At 52.2% G+C, this 20,599-nt stretch overlaps 2 protein-coding genes across 7 annotated transcripts; one reads left to right on the top strand and one right to left on the bottom strand.

Moving 5' to 3' along the window:
* Positions 1–1,340: 1,340 nt before the first annotated feature.
* TMEM125 (transmembrane protein 125) lies at positions 1,341–4,687 on the top strand. Of its 5 annotated transcripts, none has more exons than XR_006527845.2 (4): positions 1,394–1,531; positions 2,842–2,986; positions 3,220–4,082; positions 4,388–4,687. XR_006527845.2 is itself a non-coding variant. In XM_014837267.3 (4 exons), exon 4 carries the CDS (start codon positions 3,364–3,366, stop codon positions 4,021–4,023), a length of 660 nt encoding a protein of 219 aa, XP_014692753.1. In that variant the 5' UTR covers positions 1,428–1,531; positions 2,149–2,214; positions 2,842–2,986; positions 3,220–3,363; the 3' UTR covers positions 4,024–4,687. The 5 variants fall into 5 exon arrangements, 3 of the variants coding, with proteins under 3 accessions (XP_014692751.1, XP_044626520.1, XP_014692753.1); XR_011503444.1 differs by having other exon boundaries at positions 1,420–1,531; positions 2,914–2,986; XM_014837267.3 differs by adding an exon at positions 2,149–2,214 and having other exon boundaries at positions 1,428–1,531; positions 3,220–4,687.
* Positions 4,688–12,143: 7,456 nt separating this feature from the next.
* C5H1orf210 (chromosome 5 C1orf210 homolog) lies at positions 12,144–15,952 on the bottom strand. 2 transcript variants are annotated; one of them, XM_014837269.3, is made up of 4 exons: positions 15,695–15,952; positions 14,230–14,304; positions 13,207–13,322; positions 12,144–13,088 (listed from the first exon to the last, which is right to left on the bottom strand). In XM_014837269.3, the coding sequence occupies exons 3-4, from the start codon at positions 13,223–13,225 to the stop codon at positions 12,766–12,768; spliced, it is 342 nt and encodes a 113-aa protein (XP_014692755.1). In that variant the 5' UTR covers positions 13,226–13,322; positions 14,230–14,304; positions 15,695–15,952; the 3' UTR covers positions 12,144–12,765. The 2 variants fall into 2 exon arrangements, with proteins under 2 accessions (XP_014692755.1, XP_014692754.1); XM_014837268.3 differs by lacking the exon at positions 15,695–15,952 and adding an exon at positions 15,602–15,681.
* Between the last annotated feature and the right edge of the window lie 4,647 nt (positions 15,953–20,599).

The following is a 20,599-nucleotide window of genomic DNA, read 5'->3' as shown; positions in this document are numbered from 1 at the left end:
TTTTTCTTGTCCATTTCATACACATCAGGGGGAGAGAGAGCGAGAGGGATTACAAGGGGCTCAAGCCAGGAGGCGAGCGACACCTCCACCTGCAACCACTTCCAGCCAGCGCCCCCTTTGCCATCTGGAGTACATGTGGTGTGTGGTGCCACATTCACCTATTAGAAGCAGAGCCCTCCCTATGTCCCTGTTATACTTCGGAACTCTCCATGGGCATCTCACATGAGTCCACATGCCTCACCACGGTATTCAAGGCTCTCTGCAACCTGAGCCAAACCTATCTTTCCAGCTTCATCTCACTTGCTCTCAAAACCTCACACCTGTCAGTTCACACATTCATTCATTCAACAAATATTTGATTACTTGCCATTGGCCAGGCATTGGCTGGCTGCTGAGGGCGTGGTGCTTAGCAAAATGGGCTCTAAATCTGTACCTGCCGGGGGGCACAGGTCTAGTGGGGGTGACAGGTAAGTCAGTAGGGCAGTTACAGCACGTGCAGTAAGAGCAGTTGTAGGGGAAGCAAGTCAGCCTGGAGGTCAGGAAGGGCTTCCTGAGGGAGGTGACATGTCAGTTGAAGAATGTGAATGAATGACCAGAGTGAGGCTGGGGAGTGGTAAATATCCCAGGCAGAGGGAACTATGAGTTCAAAAACCAACCGGAAGGGCAGAGCTTGCAGAACTGAAGACATGCATCCTGGCTGGACGGCAGGGACCCGTGGCAAATGACTGGCCTGGTGTGGATGGCAGGGGCTTTGTGAGCCCTGTGAAGGAGTGTGGCATTTATTCTGTGTTTTAAGCAAGCGAGCTAGGGGCTTCCCCCCTCCCCCCCCACCCCGGACTCCAGCCCAGAGGAAAGCGGGAAGGGATACTGGGGCTGGGTTTGGGGATAGCTGGTGTTGGAATTTGGGGCTGAGGCAGGGTTTGAGTTGAGATTTGAGATTTGGGGGCTGGATCCAGGAACAGGAGACAAGGCTGGCGCTGAGGGGGAGGGGGAGGTCTGGGACCTCATTCCAGAATCTGGAGCTGGGATCCAGGTGAGGAATTAGAGCCGAGGTTTCAAGCCAGACTTGGGGTTGGGATTCGGAGCTGGGGCTGGCGTTGGATTTGGAAATGAGGCTGGGGGCTGGGATTGGGATGTGAGATTCAGGTGTGGGGCTGAGATGTGGGGTTGGGGCTAGGGTTACGGTCAGGTTTGGAGCTAGAGCTGGGGGATGTGTGAGGGCCCAGGCGCTGGGGCAGACAGACAGCATTCCTCCTGCTGCCCGGGTCTGGGAATTGTGTTCGAGCCCTTGCAGCCGCAGACAGAAACCCCTCCCTTCCCAGGAATGCCTCTGCCCTGCTGAAGGAGCAGTGCCACGTCAGCCAATCGGATCAAGCCCTGCCTTCGAAACACCTGTTGATCCGCCTCCCTCCCCCAGGGCTCACCTGGGTGCAGGTTAGGCAGGTGAAGCGCCTCCCTGGAAACCGAGCTGGAGTGCCTCACCTGCCTGGCCCTGCCTGCTCAGATCGGATCCAGCACTTTCAGGCTTCTTGTGAGTGCCCCAAAGTCACCCTACCCCCACCGCCCCCACTTCTCCCACTGGCTCTTACCCCAAAAACCTCCACCCACCCCCAGCCTGGCCTCGCTGTCCCCGCACACCCGTGGAAGCACTTTCAGACCAATGAAGTCACAGCCCTGGGGAATGCTGGGGCTGACTGCAAGGCCCCTCCCCCGGTCCCTCCCCCACCTTCCTTGGGGGCATCTGCACCTGCCCCTCCACCTTGTGTTCCGGCAGCCCCTGAAGAGAGGTTGTGGAGGACAGATACCTCATCCGGGGTGTAACCCATGTACAGCCACGTAGTCATATTCCTGGAATGATCCAGGACCTGTGTCCTGTGTATAAAGCAGGAGTCCTGTCCTGAATTGGAGGGGAGAAAGTTGTGTTCTTTTACTCAAAACGCATGCTTTGGGCATCTGTGCAGTCCTGAGAATTCCCACCGGAATTCTGAAATGGAGCTATCAAATGACTCGCCCCCCCCCCCAAGATAAATGTTATTGTCCTCACTTTCAGATAAGGAGCCTGAGGCTCTAAGAGGTGAACTCCTGCGGGCTTCTCTGACCCTACCCCAAGCCCTCTTCTGACTAACCTTTGCCGGACATTTGTCACAGGAGCACACCTGCTGTAAACTGGGGCTCCTTGAGGGCAGGGACCGCGGCTGCTTGATTTTGCCCAGTGTGAGTCCTCTGGCCTCTAGAGGGCACATGCAATGAGTAACCCCTGTGAAGGCTTCCCTGGGCAAGAAGGATGGCTGCTGGGGTCACGTCCAGAGCCCTCCTGTCCCTTTGCACCACTTTAGAGAAACCGTGGAGCAGGATGGTGTGGGGGGTGGGCGGTGAGAGGGAGCAGAGTAGGGGAGGCAGGGAGACCAGTGAGGAGGTGGGGAGGGAGGTGAAGGGGCAGGGGCGGTGGGGACGAGGGCAGGGAACGATGGAGAAACGTTTAGACGTGGCCTCCCCGGAGTGCATAAGTGAGGAAACACAAGAGAAGCAGGTTTGGGGTAAGATGACGGGCTTGGGTTGGGACCTGTTGCATCAGGCAACGTTGGGACATCAAGGTGACAATTTGCTTATGAGTCTGGAGCTCTGGAGGGAAATCCTGGTTGAGAGAGGGAGGGATTTGGGAACCAGCAGCTGTGGCTGTGAGGTTAGATGAAATGCTAGGGAAGGGAGAGTGTTAGGGGTCAGATCCTAACCCGCAGAGAAGGAGCCATAGCTCTAAGAGAGAAGATTCATGCTCAGGCTGCTGGATCCACAAGGGTTAAGTCATAAGCCCCCTCCTTCCCCACAATCCTCCCCCTCAAGGAGCCAGTGGTGACAGCTGAGGCCATGTGAGTTGGATCCTGAATGAGGCTTTATCTCTGGCTCTTCATCCAGTCGTCCACCGTGGCACCAGCTCCCTCCGCCAGCCGGGATGGGACAGGCAACTGAGAGAGCCGGAGCCAGAGAGGTCAGGGCCTGGGCAAGGGGGTTCCAGGGGGAAGGGTGGAGGTGCTTTATGTGGGGGGAACTCTCCTGGGGTCATTGGAGAGGGAGTCCGAAGGGGCAGTGTTGGGGAAGTGGCTTTCCTGGAGGGATTCCAGGGGACGTGGGAGGATTCCCAGGGATCATCCCCAACACTCCTAGGAGCGACCATGAGGGGTAGGTTGGCTGGGAGACAACATTGTGATTCTCCCACTGCAGGTGATGGGGACCATACGCTGGACTGGGAGAGACACAGGACTCTGGGCCTCTGGCTGCCAAGCATGGGGTGGGGGCTCCAGGCCGTGATCCACACCCTCTAACCCCTGACCCTGCCCTCTGCCCTGACTTGTGCCAGACCTAACCATGCCTGCAGGAGAGGCTCGAGCCCCGCTGGGCCAGGGGCTGCCCCCAGATGTGCTGGCGGAGCAGGTGGAGCTGTGGTGGTCCCAGCAGCCACGACGCTCAGCACTCTGCTTTGCGGTGGCAGTGGGCCTCGTGGCAGGCTGTGGGGCAGCTGGCGTGGCACTGCTCTCCTCCACCAGCAGCCGCTCAGGTGAGTGGAGGCTGGCAGCAGGCACTGTGCTCTGTCTGCTGGCCCTACTGGTTCTCGTTAAGCAGCTGATGAGCTCGGCAGTCCAAGATATGAACTGCATACGCCAGCCCCACCACGTGGCCCTGCTACGCAGTGGTGGAGCTGCCGATGCCCTGGTGGTGCTGCTCAGTGGCCTGGTGCTGCTGGTCACAGGCTTGACGCTGGCTGGGCTGGCCTCCGCCCCTGCCCCTGCCCGGCCACTGGCTGCCATGCTGTCAGTGGGCATCGCCCTGACTGCCTCAGGCTCACTCCTGCTGCTGGGCTTGCTGCTATATCAGGTGGGCGTGAGTGGACATTGCCCGCCAATCCGTTCGGCCCCTCCCGCTACCCACAGTGACCACAGTGGCAATGGCAGCATCTTCAGCATCTCAGGAAGGTTGTCTGCTGGCCAGCGTCATGAGACCACATCCAGCATTGCCAGCCTCATCTGATCAAGCCCAAGTCCTTCCCACGACCTGCCTCAGCAACCACAAGACTGTGCCAGGGCTGAGTGAGTGCATGAGTGTGTGTGTGCACGCACAAGGGGATGGTGTATGTGAGTGTGTGCATGTCCCCAGGACTGTCCGGCCCTGCTGTGGGATGTGTGATGAGGAACCTCTGTGGTTCCTCACATCCACACCGAGGGAGAACCAGTGTGTTTCTCCTGGAACTGGGTGTTTGTGTCCATGGAACTGTCACAGTCTGCCTGTCCGTATCTGGGGTCTCTAGGCAGAGACGTGTCTGGGATCCCTGAAGATTCTCAGCCCCTGTGCCCAACACCCCTCAAAGCTGACCCTGCCCTGTGACCCCTGTCAGGGGTTTTTGCAGGAGTGGGTGTTGCCCACCCCGAGACTGCACCAGCGAGTCTCCCTCCGTGAGGACAGTGAGTGGTGGCAGAGCTGGAAGAACACGAGAATGGAATGGGACAGGCCTGGATCGGAATCCCCCTCCACCACTTACCCGCCAGGGGACTTGGGAAAGTGACTTAACCTCTCTGAGCCTCAGTTTCTTGAGAGGCATCATGGTCGCCGTAATCAATTGTGAGGATTAAATGACGTCATGCATGGAAGGACTGGGCACATGACAGATGTGCAATAAAGTGGTGGCTGCTGCTATTGTTGCTGTATTTACCTCCCCATCTCACCCAGAGACCCTTCGCCACCCCCTCCCCCACGCCCACGCCTTCCACAGTGAACACTTGGTGCCTATCTCAGGCTGACAGAAGATGCCTCAGAGGTGCCCGCAGTCAGATCTGTGGTTTCTCCTCTAGGGTACTGAGAGGCTGGAGGGGAGATGGGGAGAGGAAATGCTGGGCTGCAGGAAGGTGGTGGGTTTCTGGTCCTAGAGGGGGTCGTCCTGAGTCCTTCGCATTTGCTCCTATGCTGGGTGAAGATGGAGCTTCAGTATTGGGGTTTTATCAGCTGGCTTCTCCGGAGGCTGCAACTCCCTACCCCACTTCTGAAACCAGAACATCCTGGCCTGTGTAGTCACCTCGCCAGCTGGCCTGCCTCCGGGTTCCCAGGCGTGGGAGGGGTGTTTGAAACCGGGTTTGGGTGGTAAGAGCCCCAGCCCTGCGAGGGGTGTTTGAAACCGGGTTTGGGTGGTAAGAGCCCCAGCCCTGGGAGGGATTTCCCCTTCTGTGGTGCAAGGGCGCTTCCTGGGCGGCCTGGATGAATTTCCACCAGAAGCGTGCTCGAGGGCACTGGTTAGCGTTCACTGCTCCCTGCCTCTTGAGGTACAGATTACGTGAAGCCCAGCGGAGGATACCAAGGGAGGCAGAGAAGCCTGACGTGTCTCCTGAGAGGTTGAAGCGTAGAACTGCAGAGGCTCTGACGAGAGAAAATTGCTTTCAGCTGCCAGGGTCACAGTCTCCTGGAGAAAAGCTGACAGATGAGGGGAAGGGTGTTGCCAGCCCAGCAAGGGAGCCACATGGGCATGTCCAGGAGCACTGGGTATCCCATGGGCTCCTCACACTCCACACATTCATAATGGAACCCCTCTCCTCTATCTTGAACCAGCTCCTTCATCTCCCCATTCACCCAGCATCCAGGCTCTTAAATCCACAGCCCCCAACCCCAACACCTACACTTGAGCTAGAGCAACTGTCCTCAAACAAAAATGCAAATTTACCTTAAAATCCTTCCATGGCTCCCCACCTCTTGCAGGCTAACGTGCAGACTCCCTAGCACGATTTGGCCTCCCTCTCCCCTCAAAGCACCCCCAGGAGCCAGCCACACTCAACTGCTGTGTGACCTCGCCACATTCTCTCACTTCTCCCAGCCTTTGTATGTTCTCTTCGCCTTCGAGATGCAGTTCTCTAGGAGCCACATTCTCTGGGAAGTCTTCCCTGACCCTCTCCCCCTAAACTAGAGACTTGCTCCTTTTCTATGCCGAAACCCTTGGGGTAGACACCAGTCCGCAATTCTTTCTCTGTGTGCCTGTCTCCTTAATCGGGGGGGGGAGCTCCTCCTGGCAGAATTTGGGTCTTGTTCACCTGTGTGGCTCTAGTTCCCGAGCCTGACACATAGTAGGTGCTTTGTTGGGTAGATGAAAGACTTGGCTTGGTCGCATGGCAATGTGTGTGCCAGGATCGGGGCGAGAGCCCCTGTAATTGGGAAGGGTAGGAAACTCCACTCTTGGCCCTGAATCTTTCCCTCCTGAGGCCCCCCACTCTCTGCCCTAGAAATTCTTGCTCTTCCTGAGCTCCCAAGAGGGAGCTGTCGTCATCGCCAACTCCGGGGCCATTGAGGACCTCAGAACCCTCTCCACCTGTAACGTGTAGAGAAGCCTGTTTCCTTTTAGCTGAGGCAGGGTTAGACTCTCACAATATTTCTTTTAAGAAACTAAAGGAAGACAAACACAGAGGCCTGGAAAATGGGGATGGGGAGGGTGCCATGGCACAAATGCCAGGCGAAGCAGCTACTGTAGGCAAGGCCTGTGTCGGGCTCTGCTGGGAAGGATGCCAGGTGAAGAATATGGTTCACGCCTATTCCAAAGGGCAGGGGAAGGGCATGTACACACTATAACATGAAACAGGATGGTAAGAGCTGGGTGAGGCACAGGCAGGGCTGAAACACTGCTACTTTCTCAATCACTGAAGCCGACCCCACGACCTCCCACCTCCAGCTTGTTTGCTCAAAGTATCTCACTAAACCCCATTTCGGTCCACATTGCAACCAGACGCCCACTGGCCCCTCCTGTCTTCACTTCCCTTCTGGTTAAGATTCTGTGACCAGCCATTTCACCCACTCCTTGACAGAGCCCTCAACCTCTTAGCCCCCTGCCCTTTGGTTCCACCCTGCCAGCAAACCCCCCTCCATGGAGGAACCCACCCATCTGCCTTCACTGCACTGACATCTCTCAGTGAGTAGTTATTAGAGAAATCCACACAGCCAGGCGGCCTGTGTCACCTGAGTTCCCCATCAGTCCCCACCAGGTCCGCAGTGCTATTCGTCAGTTACGCTGTTTCCCGGCTCCTGCTCCCACAGCGACCCTCAAGTTCTCTCCACTGCCTCACACCCCAGCATCGCCCCACTCTGTACCCCCCAACACCACGCTCTGCAGACCACTTGGCCTCTCAGGTCATGAGAAAATGACAGTCACATGGTGGGAAGTCCTCACCTTGCTCCCACCAAATCACTCCTCCTTGTCTCCTGTCTGAGTGGCCTTGTCAGCCCATCTGAGGAATTTGGACTTTGGATACTGAGAAACATGGAAAGATTTTAATCAGGGATGTGCTCTGGCCAGAATGGGATTTGTGACTCATGGGCTACAGTGCAGAGCCGGGGATTGGCCTTAGGAGAAAAAGAATCAGAAGAAATGGCCAAACAGCCCCAGAAGTGCCGTCTGCGTTGGCCTCTGAGGGATGAGAAGCAACATCATTAGAACATTATTAGAACATTAGAGAGGTTTGGAAGAAAGGATATCCCAGAAAGAAGAAATAGCAGAAGGGTCCAGAGATGAGAGAACCTCAAGGAACCACGAAAGATTGGTGTGGCTGGAACATGGAGGGTTCGCTGGCAAGAAGCAAGGGGTGCAGCCAGGGAGGAGCCCTGGGCCAGTCCCGAGTTTCAGAGGCTCCCTAGCAGGCAGCATAGTTTCTTAAGCCCCCGAAGAAGCCAGTAAAGGACTATAAGCAGAGGAATGGCCTGGTCACTATTGGCTTTTAGGACAATCATTCTGCCTGCAGCATAATTAATTGGAAGGGGCAAAAATGGAGGTGGGAAAATCACTTGGTTGATTAATGCCATCTCCAGACACGAGATGGTGGGGACTTAGACAAGGGGATGGTTGTTAGGACAGAGTGAAACAGAACAGATGTGATAGGTGCTCAGAAGGTGGGACTGACAGGTCTTTCTGACTGACTGGAGGAGCTTCTTAAGATGGAAGAGATGTGATGGGTTAATGTTGATAGAAAGAGGAGTTTAAAATACAAGGTGGAGAAGAGACCATTCCTAAAGTCCCAGAGTCGGGAGGCGAGGAGGATGGATCCAGGGCACAAGATGGAAGGACTGGGCTTACAATGCCATTTTGACAGGAAACAAGGAGGAATGGACAAAAGGTAGGTTGGTGGGGTTTGTAGCAGGAAGTTGAGGGAAGCCCTGACAGACAACTGTTCTCTCTGTGAGGCAGAGGCCATTTTAAAGAGGTGCTGTGGAGAATGGGAGAGGGATCTGACCAAGAAAACAGCAAGATTGCCAGAAGCCTTGAGAGCCCTTGGGAGGCTGGAGACCAGGCACTAACAGAGACACCAGCCTGAGCAATGGTGGTGCTTTCTCAACAGCCACAGAGGCCAGGATGCAGGTCTCAGGTTGGAGCATCACCTGGAGTGTGCAACGGCGAGGCAAGGGGGCAAGTAAGTTGAGGATACTGGCAAGAGAGAGGCTGACATGATGGACCCTGAAATCTAAACTAGTAATGTGTGGAAAGACAAGACAGCTGATGGTGAGACAGAGTAGAGTGGTCTGGACATAAAGGCTCCCATCATGGTGACAGGAGAGATATCGAGAGAGAGAGACTTGCCACACGTTCCTCCTGGGCTGAACAGTCCAACTCTAGGTTCTCAATCATGTCACCTGGATACCTGGATGCTGGAAGAATACATTCCAGAAACTTCCAAATCTGTTCCAGTCCAGGTGGTCCTTACATCATATCCAGTCACATCCCACGTGAGACCTCAGGCCTTCTGGGGACACTCACGTCTCCATAGAAGGCTTCCTCTGGACCTCAGGGGACCAACACATGCCCCTTTATTCTCAGCTTTCAGCACACAGACGGGCTGCCTTCTTGACTGTTCCCCAGGACCTGTGAGACTGCCCTTGCACAGCCCTGGGAGTCAGCCCCAGGGACCAGCAGGGCCCAGCCAGGGATGGGATGTGCCACTTCTACTCTCACAGCTCGTTCTCCCAAACCTGGAGCTTGCATCCTGAAACTTCTCGGCCCCCATCAACTTGGGACGGGGGTGCCAGCCAGGCCAGGAGGATGCAAGTCCAACAACTAGAAGGTTCCTTCTCTAGATCTGTTTTATTGTTACTTTAGGGTGAAATAATGGCATTATTTCTGAGCGAAGAGGCAAGTTATAGTTAACTTGTTTGAGCCTCGTCTTCTCAGTCTATAAAATGGGGGTGCCTGCCCAGCAGGGCTGTAGTAAGACATGCTTGAACAACAGAGCTATTATTATTATTGTCATTGTTGTTCTTTCGTTATTATTCTATTCGACAGCGTCAGAGATTCTAATTCAAGTCCTTTGCTGTCCTGGCCAGATCTTCTGACCTGAGTCCTGGGAAACAGGGGATCTCTAAACCCCAGCCCAGAGTGAGGCAGGAGGCTTAGCAAGCTCCTCCCTCAGGATTAAGCCTGGTCACCTGTTGGGGGCACAATTGTTCTGGGGGTGGCCATAGGGGTAAGGCTAACATTTGCAGGTGCTTGCTCAGTTCCCCACTTTACATATGTAACTCATTTAACCCTCCTAACCATATGAGGTAAGTACTATTATGATCCCCATTTTACTGAGAAGAAATTGGAGCGCTGAGGGGGTAAGTCACTAGCCCAAGGTCACACAGCATGTAAATGGCAGAGCTGGAATTTGAATCCAGGTAGCCTCTGCTTTCAGTTCACTTTGCTGCTCTGCTGGGCTTCTTAAACTTCAGGTCTGTGGTTTCTGTGACCCCCTCGTCTTTCGCCTCCACACAAGGACAAGGGATGGAACCTTGCTCTGGGGGCAGCAGGACAAAGCAGCTGGGAAGCTGGGTTGTCCTCTGCCGTCAGGTCTAGGTTGGGGCTCCCAGGACAGAGTAAGTAATGGCAGCTGCTGAGGGGTGCAGGACACGCTGCAGGGCCAGGGGCCGAGGCAGCCTGGGGCCAGGGCCTGAAGCCAGAGGAGGGCAGACCAGAGAGAGGTCTGACTCGGTCACAGACCTCCCAGCAGTTCCAGCATCCCTGGGTCTCTGAACCTGTGGACTTCTCCGTGCCTAGAGCCAGGCATGCGGAACACAGTGCCAACAATTCCTCAGAGGAATCCAGCAAGGCCTCTCAGGACAGGGTCCAAGGTTCTGTGACCCCAGGGCCCTGCTCAGCCAGGCTGGACGCCCACAGCAGATTCTGAGAGGACCCTGCCAACCCTTGTAGGGTGCTGGGCTCAGGAAAAGTGACTGCTCATCTGGGAACAGGCCCTTACCTTCTCCTGGATCCCTCAGGGGTTCTGACTCAGGTCCCAGAGAGTATGTGAACACAGGATGCTGAGTTGCTTTCTGGCCCAGAACTGCAGGCAGAGCAGCTCCCCAGGTAGGCACCGGGGAGCAGGAGGCCAGGGGACAGGCCAAGCTCTTCCCTCAGAGGCCAGGACGTACCCTCAGCCCCTTAGTCTGGCGCTCGGGGTCCCCTTCTAGGATCTCAGGCTGGGGCAGCCTCTGCTCCTGTCCCAAACACAGGGACTTCCAGGCCTGTGATGGTCAGACCTCTCTGGACTCAGAACACTTACTGGGGTTGAGGCTATGTGCACGGGCTCCCCTGCAGTGTCCTCCTCTGCTGACAAGCCCTTAGACGTCAGTGTTTCCCTGCTCCGTCCTCAGCTCCTCCCCTCCCCTGGTGATCTTATGTACTCCCAGGGTCTCAGTGACCCTATCGCTGACTGTTCCCAAACCCACATCTGTAGAATGGACTTCCTCCTGTGAATCCAGCTGCCGCTGGGTATCTCCCCCTGGAAATCCTGCATCCCGTACTGAATCCTTGTTCCCCAAAACCTGCTCCTCCTCAATGTGCCCGGCCATCCAGCCAGGAACCAGGGCATCTTCGTTGACTCCTTCCTACTCCCCACATCCAGCAGTCATACTCCACCCCCTTCCTGTCTCTGGAATCTCTCTGTTCCCTGTGCCTCAGTCAGGTCTTAGGACCTCTCTCTGGGTCTCTCCCCTCCAATCCATCCCCACACAGCATAGCATCCAGGATGACTTCTCTATCATGATTACCCATCACTTCCAAGCCACAAATGTCCACAGATGAGCCTCGGTTGCTCTCAGGTTGAAGGGCAAGCTTTCTACCTTGGTACCAAGGTCCTAGCTGATCTAGCCCACTCCAGCTTCATCACTGCCATTGGCACCCCTAGACCCTGCCTACACTGCGGTGCTCCTTGACCCCCTGCCTTTTTCTCAAGCATCTCCCTACATTTGTCATCCCCTCACTTTCCTTCTCTGCTCTTTTCTCAAAGGCTAACTCTGCCTCTGGGTGGACACATGTGGGGTGGCCAGCTGGTTTACGATGACTTCCCCTCGTTTGGGAATGACCTGGAACAAACAGGTGGACTCCCAAAATCACATACGTGCCTCAGAAGCCTGCCCTCACTGGTCATAGCTGGTTGGACCAGTGGTGGATACTTGACTCAAACTGGGCCAATCAGATTCTGTCATCTGAGTACTTGAAACTCAGAATCAAGAGTTTCGGAGCCCCAGGCATGGAGTGTCATTAATGCCCATAAATGACAGAGCCCTGGAGCTACCATGACTGACCTCTGGCTACTGGCACCCCCTGCTTCCTGCTTTCATGAGTCGGCCGCCCCTTTAATTCTCCTTCAAAACTCCTTTCCATTGCTTGCAACTAAAAGAAGCTATCTCAAGTCTCTCCCTTCCTGAAACCGCCTTCTTTGCCCCAATCTCCCCACGAGCAAGTGTGACCCTGGCCTCCTCCTCTTTGTCAAGATTCCCGATAAATTCTTCCACATTCGTCTCCACTTGCCTTTCATCTACTCCCTCCTCAGCCCACAGTAACTCAACAAATTCAACAAATATTTATTCGGCATCACCGTGTGCAAGGCTGAGGAACAGAATGAGGCACAGCCTGTGGCCTCAGAGAGCTCACGGTCTAGCTGTGGGGACAGGCACAGTAAGGGGTAAGTGCAAATTGTAATAAAGCCTAAAATAAAATGTGGCAAGGGAATGGTAGAGAAACTCACACGTGTTATGAGAGAGAGGGGCTCACGGAAGGTGTCCTGGAGGAGGGGCTGTCCGAGCAGCATCTCCCAGCAAAGAGGCACAAGGAGCTTTTTTATGCACAAGTTCCAATTCAGGAAAATAAAGATGAGTGACTTCTTTCAATTTTTATTTAAAATGAAAACAGATTTATTAATACCTGTGAAAAATGTAATATATTATAACCATTTCGATTACCCACTTTATTGATAGGAAAACATGTCAATAAGAAACTTGGCACACTGGTTTTCACCCGCTAAAGTGTTATCATCTGGGCACATTTGAAATGCTGGCAGGTGGGGGTCTATCGGCCAGGGATTTTCATCACAGTCAAAGAGGATCTGGAAGAATGAAAGGGCAACGTACCTATGCCAGGGGGAGGGTGGGAGCAAAGGTGCACAGAGGAAGAACTTGGGAGGAGAGGAGGAATAACAAACAACTAGTTAAGTAGAGAGTTAAGAAGGGAATGGCAAGAAAAGAAACCACGAAGTTGATTCCATAGTCAGGCCCTTAGTAGGCTTTCTCCTGAGAACAGCAGGGAGCCATCGAGGGTTATTGAGCAAGAGAAGGTCATGGTCACTTTAGTGGCTAGGGTCAGGGAAGGAAGGATTGCTCTACCCCTGGTCAGCCCTTATGTCATAGCCACCTCTGTCCCTGAGGCTTATGGCTCCCATGTAGTAACCACTATCCTTAAGCTGTCAGGCATGGGGTGGGGTATTCAGAGATCAGGGCTCAGAGGGAGAAGTGGTCCCTGCTACCCTCCGTCCCCAGCCCACCAGCCCCAGGCTGAATGTAATTGTCCTCAATGAAGCCATCGTCATCTTCGTCTTCACCCACCTCTGGGTGGACCCCCTTCCCTGGCCTGGGCAGCTGGTGGTGCTGGTAGCTGGCACGGTATTTGCGGCAGAGGTGGCATTTGGCAGCAAGTGCGATGAGGAGAGAGAGGACCACAGCTCCCAGCACAACCCCAACCAGCACAGGCCATGCCCGGGTCCCAGTGCCTGGTGCCGGGGACACAGCTGATGCCGTGGGGAGCTGCGAGGGCCCCACAAGGGCTGCAGAGAAAGGGACAGCATTATGGATAAGGCCCTGATGGGCTCCCTGGGGAAACCAAGGAGAGGGGGCAGGGTCCTTCCCCCACCCCCGCCTCAGCGACCCTCCACTGTCACTCACTCTGGTTTGCCTCACTCATGGAGGGGCTGGAAGACACCGGTGAGCTCCAGCCTCTGCCAGAAGAGCCCAGCTCCAAGGAGACCCCCAGATGCCAGGGAGCCCCAGGGCCCAGAAACCTGCAAGATATACACACACGTGGGTGTCAGGGATGACCACGGGGCTCACATTCCAGGCCACACTCACAGCCACGTTAGGATGCTCACGAACAATGGAGACTGGACAACTGACCATAACCAGTTGCCCACGGGAGAGAAACAAGCTGAGCACACGGAAATTGGCTATTTGTAAGGGAACATTGTAGGGTCCAGCTCCGCGAGCAGCTGAAAAAATAAATCAATGCTGGAACTTACTGAGCACCACTCGTGATTCAGGCACCGGGCAACATGCTCACAGAACCCCGAATGCAGGTATAAACATCACCCCTTCTCAACAGATGAGGACTTTGAGGCCTGGAAGGGTGAACTAACTCAGCCAAAGTCCCAGGACTGAAACCCAGGTCCTCCGGTACCAGGGCCCAGAGCCCAGTCTGCAACACTGCCTGCTGGGCTGAGGATGGGGGTGGGGGCAGAGGCAGTCCTGGCTCCCAGAGGTTGGACAACATCAATTGCTCAGAGCTAACGAGCCAAAGTGGAGACCACACATGGAAGACAGTGCCAGTGCCCACCCAGGGCAGGGACCCCAGACACAGCCAGGGCAGCCCTGGCCCCTCTGCTCCTGAGTCAGGAGCCCCTCCTCCCTCACCTCTACCCTCAGCCTGTCAGGCACATCCCTTGTCCATTAACCTCTGCCCCAGAGGGAGGCTGGATTCAGGGAGTAGCCAAATGCAGATCACCCGAATCAGGAAATTGTCTGGGTGAGAATCCCCAAGGCTGGGGAGGATCTGGAGGAGGAGCATCTGAACTAAGGGAGTATCTAGGGGAAAGATCATCTAGGCATGGGAATTCCTGGAGGAGGAGTGTCTGGAAGAGCAACACGAGAATCTGGCGAGCGTCTAGAGGAAGAGCACCCAGGGTAGGGAAGTACCTGCTGGCTGAGGCTGGAGATTATCTGCAGGTGGAACACCTCAATCTGGGTGGAGTATCCAGGCTGGGAAAACACCTAGGAGAGAAGCGCCTAGTTTAGGAGGATACACGGCCATATTCCTTTTTTGTGTGTGAGGAAGATGGGCCCTGAACTAACATCTGTTGCCAATCTTCCTCTTTTTTGCTTGAGGAAGATTGTCGCAGAGCTAACGTCTGTTTCATGTTCCTCTGTTTCACGTGGGCCGGTGCTGCAACGTGGCTTGATGAGTGGTGCTAGGTCCGCACCCGGGATCCGAACCTGTGAACCCCGAGCCGCCAAAGCGGAGCGTGTGAACTTAACCACTATGCCACCAGGCCGACCCCTCACCCATATTCTTAATGACACCCTCGCCCTCACCTCCAGCCTGTCACCAAGCCCCATGTGTCCTTCTTCTAAATAGTTCTGGAATGATTATGCCCCTTCTGTGCTCCCCGGTGCCACTGCCCAGCCCAAGCCACCTTCATCTCCGGTCTCTCCCCACCTCTAGTCTAAAGGCCAAATCTGACACCATCACTCTGCTACTGAAAAATCCTGCAGGAGCTCCTCAGGCTCTCAGGGCTGTCTGCGGATTCCTCTGCCCTGCCTTTGTCCTCAAGCTCAGAAGCCCCTCAGGCCAAACTCTTCTTCCTCTTCTCCACAATGCCCCCCACCCCAGGCTATACACACACACCTCCCACCTCACCCACCTTCTGGTTCCCCACCCACTCCTTCCTCAGTTTTGTGAGTCCCCCCACCCTCCAGGCCAAATCAGACCACGCCTGCCTGTGAGGCTGTCCCAGGACCCCTTCACTGGCCTACCAGGTAACTACCGGTCAGAACTACCGGAGGGGCAGCTCCCTGGGGGCAAGGTCTGGGCTGAGCGATTGGTGCCCGACACCGGCAGAGAGCTTGGCACTCAGCCGCTCAGTGCATGTTCTTGAGAGGAGAGCACCAGAGTGAGGGGGCCGGTGGGGGGCTTCAAAAGGAGTAAAACACGCACTCATTCATTCATTAGCAAACATTCATTGGGTGCCTACTGTGGGCCCCACACTAGGTACTGCCTTCTTAAAAAATAAGATTTTGTTAAACTGAAATGAATCGAATTCAACTTGAAGTTTCGAAGATTATACTCCTACTCCTTTCCTTCCTGCCCGTCCCTGTGAATTCTTCCCAAGGACACACACACGCCCTCTGATCTTCACACACACAATGCCCCCCCAACACCCCTCCCCCGCACCCCCCGCCCCGCCCCGCCCCCAGCCTGATTCATAACTCCTTCCTGCTCCCAGGAGCGCTCAGGGATCTGCAGAGTCCCCCTCCCCGGCCCCTTACTGTCTTCCCCTCTGCTCCCCACCTGTAGGAACTGTGTACAATCCGTGGAGGAGCTTCCGGCTGGGGCCAGCAGGACCTGGCCAGGTGGGCAGGTCGGAGCTGCCTCGTGACTCACCTGGGGACGCAGCAGGCGGGGCTGGGGCGGCAGGTGAGGGCGGAGGGCCCGGGCAGCAGGCAGCACCTCCAACAGCGACGACTAATTCTACATCTTCCCAAGCTTCTGCCAAGAACCTTATGGTGCAAGTCTCACCGCCACCCCTGGTGCTGGAGAGAGGGGCGCAGCTGGAACCCAGACAGGGGTCCAGCGGGCCCTAGAAGGGGCAGACACCCCCAGGCCGCTGCTCACACTGGCAGCCCTTATAAGTGAGTTTCTGGTGACAGGTACAAAGTCCAGAGTTGAAGAGGGAGCTTTGCAGCCAGTGAGGGCAGCGGGCGGAACGGGAGGTGGGGGAGGGTGTCCTTCCCAGGAAAGCCAGAGGGACCAAGGACACACCAAGGCCTGCAAACGTGCGTGTAAGCCTGCGTGTAGGGGAGATGTGGAGGTCAATGGGGAGTGTGGGGTGAGAAGCCTTTTGGGGAGTATGTATGTGCCCTTGGGTTATCCTGTGTAGGTGTGTTTACTCAGACAGATGATTCAAGCCTCCGTCTGGATCTCAAGGACCCTGTCATCCCACGCAGCTAGGCTCTGAACCTCTCCTTTTTGTCTTACTCCTCATCCCTAGGCCTACTGCCTCCCTGTCCTTAAGACCCAGGTCAGGAGTCACCTTCCCTGAGCCCTTGGCTACCTCAGCAAGCCCCGCCTCCTCCACACCCAGAGCACTGTGTAGCACAGTATTTCTACATTATCTTGTAATTATTTCTCCCTGTGCTGCCTCCTCCCTTGGCCAGGAGCTCTCCCAGGGTGGAACCAGGTTTTGACAGTCTCTGGGTTCCCAGCGCCTGACACAGGGCAGCCTCTCAGCAAATATCTAAGGGAGGATGTGTTGGGTGCACTAAGCCACGCAGGCAGAAGTGACAGGGACCCACAGGGCGCAGCGGGGAGCAAGAGCTACAGCCAGGGCTTGCAAACGGGGCCTGGAGGAACCACAGCTGGAAAGTGGAGGCCAGTTCAGGAAAGACCCTGACTATCTTAGCATGGAGGCTGAAGCCTTACCGCCAATGGCCACCTCCTACCTCTCCTTCCTGGGCTGGCACTGTCGACGAAAATAATCCATATCCAATCTATAAATGAAAATTTGGGTGAGTTTATTCTGAGCTTAAATCTGAGGATTATAACCCGGGAGAGTCTGTCCACAAAGGAACAGAGCACTCCAAAGAAGTGGGGGTATAAGGGTGGTTATATACCCTCAAAGAGGATGTTTCACATAGGATTGAAATGTCCCTTTTACAATAGTCGCGAGACTGCTCTGTGGGCACAGCATTGTATATGATTATAGAACAAGTACAGTAACGATAATAACAGCATTTTTGAAAGGATTACTCTGAAATGCATTCTTAGTCATAGTCTCTAGCAGAAAAGGAAATTTGTCCAGGGTTATAAGACAGATCAACCATCTCAAGCCGTCGAGCAATCATTACTCTAGTTTGTATGCTACTCTTACAACACTGAGTAAAGAAAACAACAATTAGTTTGAATATTATGACTAGTACAAGAATTCCAAGAAGTAGTAGAAATAGGAATTACAATCTGGATTGGAAAAGGGAACTGATACCGGAAGGAAGCTAACCAAACAACTCAAGACTGGGTGTCGGATCGCATAAGGCATCCACTTGCTACTTCATGTTTTAGCAGAGATGACACATTGGAAGATTCATCAGGTATAAAAACACAGCATTCAGTCTGAATGATTGCACACGTGCCACCTTGGGATGCTGTAAGAATATCTAAGGCCATTTTTTGAAGGACATATTTTGAAGGACAGCCTTTCGCATTAAAGTCATTTCAGTATTTAATAAGGCTATTCCTGCTTGACTATTATTAAGGGCTTGTTGAGTAAATTTAGTCAGAGCTTCTATATGTAATATGACATCTTCTAGCCCCAAGAAGGAGCAAATATAGCTGCAAATATAGCCATACCAGTGAAACACTGAACAAGCCCATCTGGCCTTAAAGAGAGGGAGATTGGCAACAGGTTTTAACTCAGCCTGACTCCTTCCCTGCTTTTAAAGGAAACTCAGGGTGAAGTGTTTTAGCCATCCAGGCAGTTGCCAAGGCCAAAGATTTGTTCCACATAACCATTGAGTTCCATTAGGAGTCACTCGATAAATTCCTGGCCTTCAAGACCAGTCTATTCCAAATTAATCACTTTAAGTATGATAGCATTCCAAACAATTATAAAATAGGTATAAAGTTTAAGCATAACAAAGGTTTAAATGAGGAGATATAAGCTTGGGAATACAGGCCTGGTCCCAAGTCTTGGGACAGCTGTCTACAACAGATGTCGTCTTCTTCTCCTCCTGGTATTGTCCTTTTCAACAGGGCTGCAAAGAGTCTTATTTGATGTCTCTTTCAATAAATAAATTCTTCAGGTTACAGTCCATGATCCTTAAGTTCTGGGACTTCTCTGTGAAAGAATCAGCTACAAATCTTTCATTTCTTTTAAGCACCACAATAAGACCATGAAAACAATGTAATACATCCCTTAAGCAAACCTGGTTTACATATTTCTTCATTTAATTGCATAGGCTGTTGTATTATTTAAAAAGGAGACAGCCGATGTTTACAAAAAGTACAGCTCTAAGATTAAGGAGCACTAGCACAAGAGCTTTGGGCCGTGAGAGAGTAAATGCTTCTGAAAGCTTGCCAATTAAGTTCTAGTTGTGCCATTCGTTTTACCAGTCCTGAGGATCGAGGATGGTTAGCACAGTGGAAATGCTGCAATATTGGCCAAACATTACAGATTTGAGTTCCCCAGTCACTGCGTAACTCGCGAGGAATTCCTCAAACAGGAATTATTCTAATAGTAATTTACCTACTGTTAAAGCTGTTGCTCTTCTGCAAGGAAAGGCCTCAAAACAATGTGAGAACATACAGATCATTACAAGATATGTTTATCCTTGAGATGGTGGCATTTGGACGAAGTCCAATTGTCATACCTCAAAGGGTCCCTTAGGAAGGGAAAGTGCCCTTGTGACCCATGGAGTGGGTTTCTTATTGGGCCCGAACCACATCTGCGAAGGGGTGTCAAAAATTCCCCCTTTTGACTGCCACATCTGTTTCTCTTGTTCTGTGGCAATTTCTTGAGCCTGTAGAAGGAAATCTTTTACTGGGTTAGCAGAGTTAACGGAAAGTAGCAGGCATTCTTGAGGCTAGACAGTGTAACATCCTCACCTACACTTAAGTAAGACTCATTTGTAAACCAAATTAAACAATAGAATGCAGTTGTGGTCTTCTCTCCCTTGTGATGTTGGAAGGTAACAAGGTTAATGGTTGGAGCAAATTATAAATTAGTTCCTGCGTCCAGGGGGCAGGCAGTCAAGAAGACTTCTAGATGTCAGAGTCAAAGCATCTTTTTGCAGCTTGAAATGTCTGATGATGTCATCAGGCATTCAGGTATCTTTTGAGTGGCTTACAGCTTACACAGCAACAGATAGGAATCTCTCTTAAGTTTATCAAGTTCTTCAGCTTCAGTTTGCAAGGTTTCAGGAAAAAGAGCATGATCAATTCTCAATGATTCCAAATGAAAATGAGGGAAAAATTGAAAACATTAGTTTGGAGGTTTGTAACCAGATATTTCAGTAGAAGAATTCAGGATGCAGTTCACTTCACAGGTAGAAAAAGCCTCAAAGACAATTAACAGAACTAGGATCTAATATCCACAAATGCGTATTATAATTTTTCACTGAAACAATTCTTCTCTCTAAAATCACCCTCATTTTTACCAAAGATAGTCAAGTTAAGACTAATTGGTTTGCCAAAATAAGTTTAGTTTCAAGAAACTTGGCCCAATTATTTACATAAGTGCAGCAAGAATAGCAATTGATCATATAGGTTCTTAAATTTGCTTTGCTGGAATTTTTCATGAGGAATCTCAGATTGAACTTTAAAGACTTCTTGAGGCCAGAAAAGTCAAGCCAAGGATTTGTGCCATGAGGCCTTGCCTGCAATACCTTAGATTTGGGTGACTTCTCTCCTTTCTTGAGATTCCCCAGAATATTTCGAGGTTCATTGCACCTGCCAGATAAGCAAGCTTCCTTACTTACCAGGTAAGATTGCTGGAATCTCTCTCTGTAAAGCAAGGTACCAGGCCCATATTTCCAAGTGGCTTTATTTCCAGAAAGTCAACCTTATTCCTCAAAGGCAGTATTGTCATATCTGAGTCTCTATCTTTCTGTCAAACATGACATTCCAGTCAAAGCTTTGGTAAGATAACAAATGTGTCCTGTTATAAGGAGAACAGATTCTTATTGAACTTATGCAAATAACTATATTGCCACGAAATAACCATACTCACTCACAAAGAGTTTCCAAATTCTGGAGGGATCAGGTAGGGAGAAAAAGACAAATGTTTCAGTTTTGCTCACAAAAGTATAATTTCACTGATTGCTATAAGACATGGTTAGCATAAGAGAAAAGATTTCCTTAAATCTGAGAAAACAAAACACATCAAAAACAATATTCCAAACAAAAGTTGTAAAAAAATTATAATCATCCTCAGTTCATTCAGTCCTGTATAACTGGTTCTTGATCTTAATCTGTTAGCAGTTTTGTTTTTTAACATTAAAACTCATTTGCTTAATTGGATTTACTTTAATCTCAGTCTATGTGACCAGGCATAAAACTCCTTTCAGAATTTCTCCTTCACAAACCTTCTACAACTTTCTTTTTGCCTTCAGAATTTGTCCCATGCTTTCTTTCTTCTCTTCTAGTACATTAGGACAAATTTATCTTTCTTAACCAACCAAACAAAAATATTTCCATTCTTTATACCCTTTTTACTGAAAACTTACATTTTAACTTTCCTTGAATGCAGAGCTGTTTTCCTTATTAATTTCCAATGGCTTTAATTACATATGTTAA

Source organism: Equus asinus, chromosome 5 (genome assembly GCF_041296235.1).
Source record: "Equus asinus isolate D_3611 breed Donkey chromosome 5, EquAss-T2T_v2, whole genome shotgun sequence".
In the NCBI taxonomy this organism is placed as follows: domain Eukaryota; kingdom Metazoa; phylum Chordata; class Mammalia; order Perissodactyla; family Equidae; genus Equus; species Equus asinus.
The sequence above is the reverse complement of the archived record's forward strand: the minus strand, read 5'-3'. Positions and strand labels throughout refer to the sequence as shown.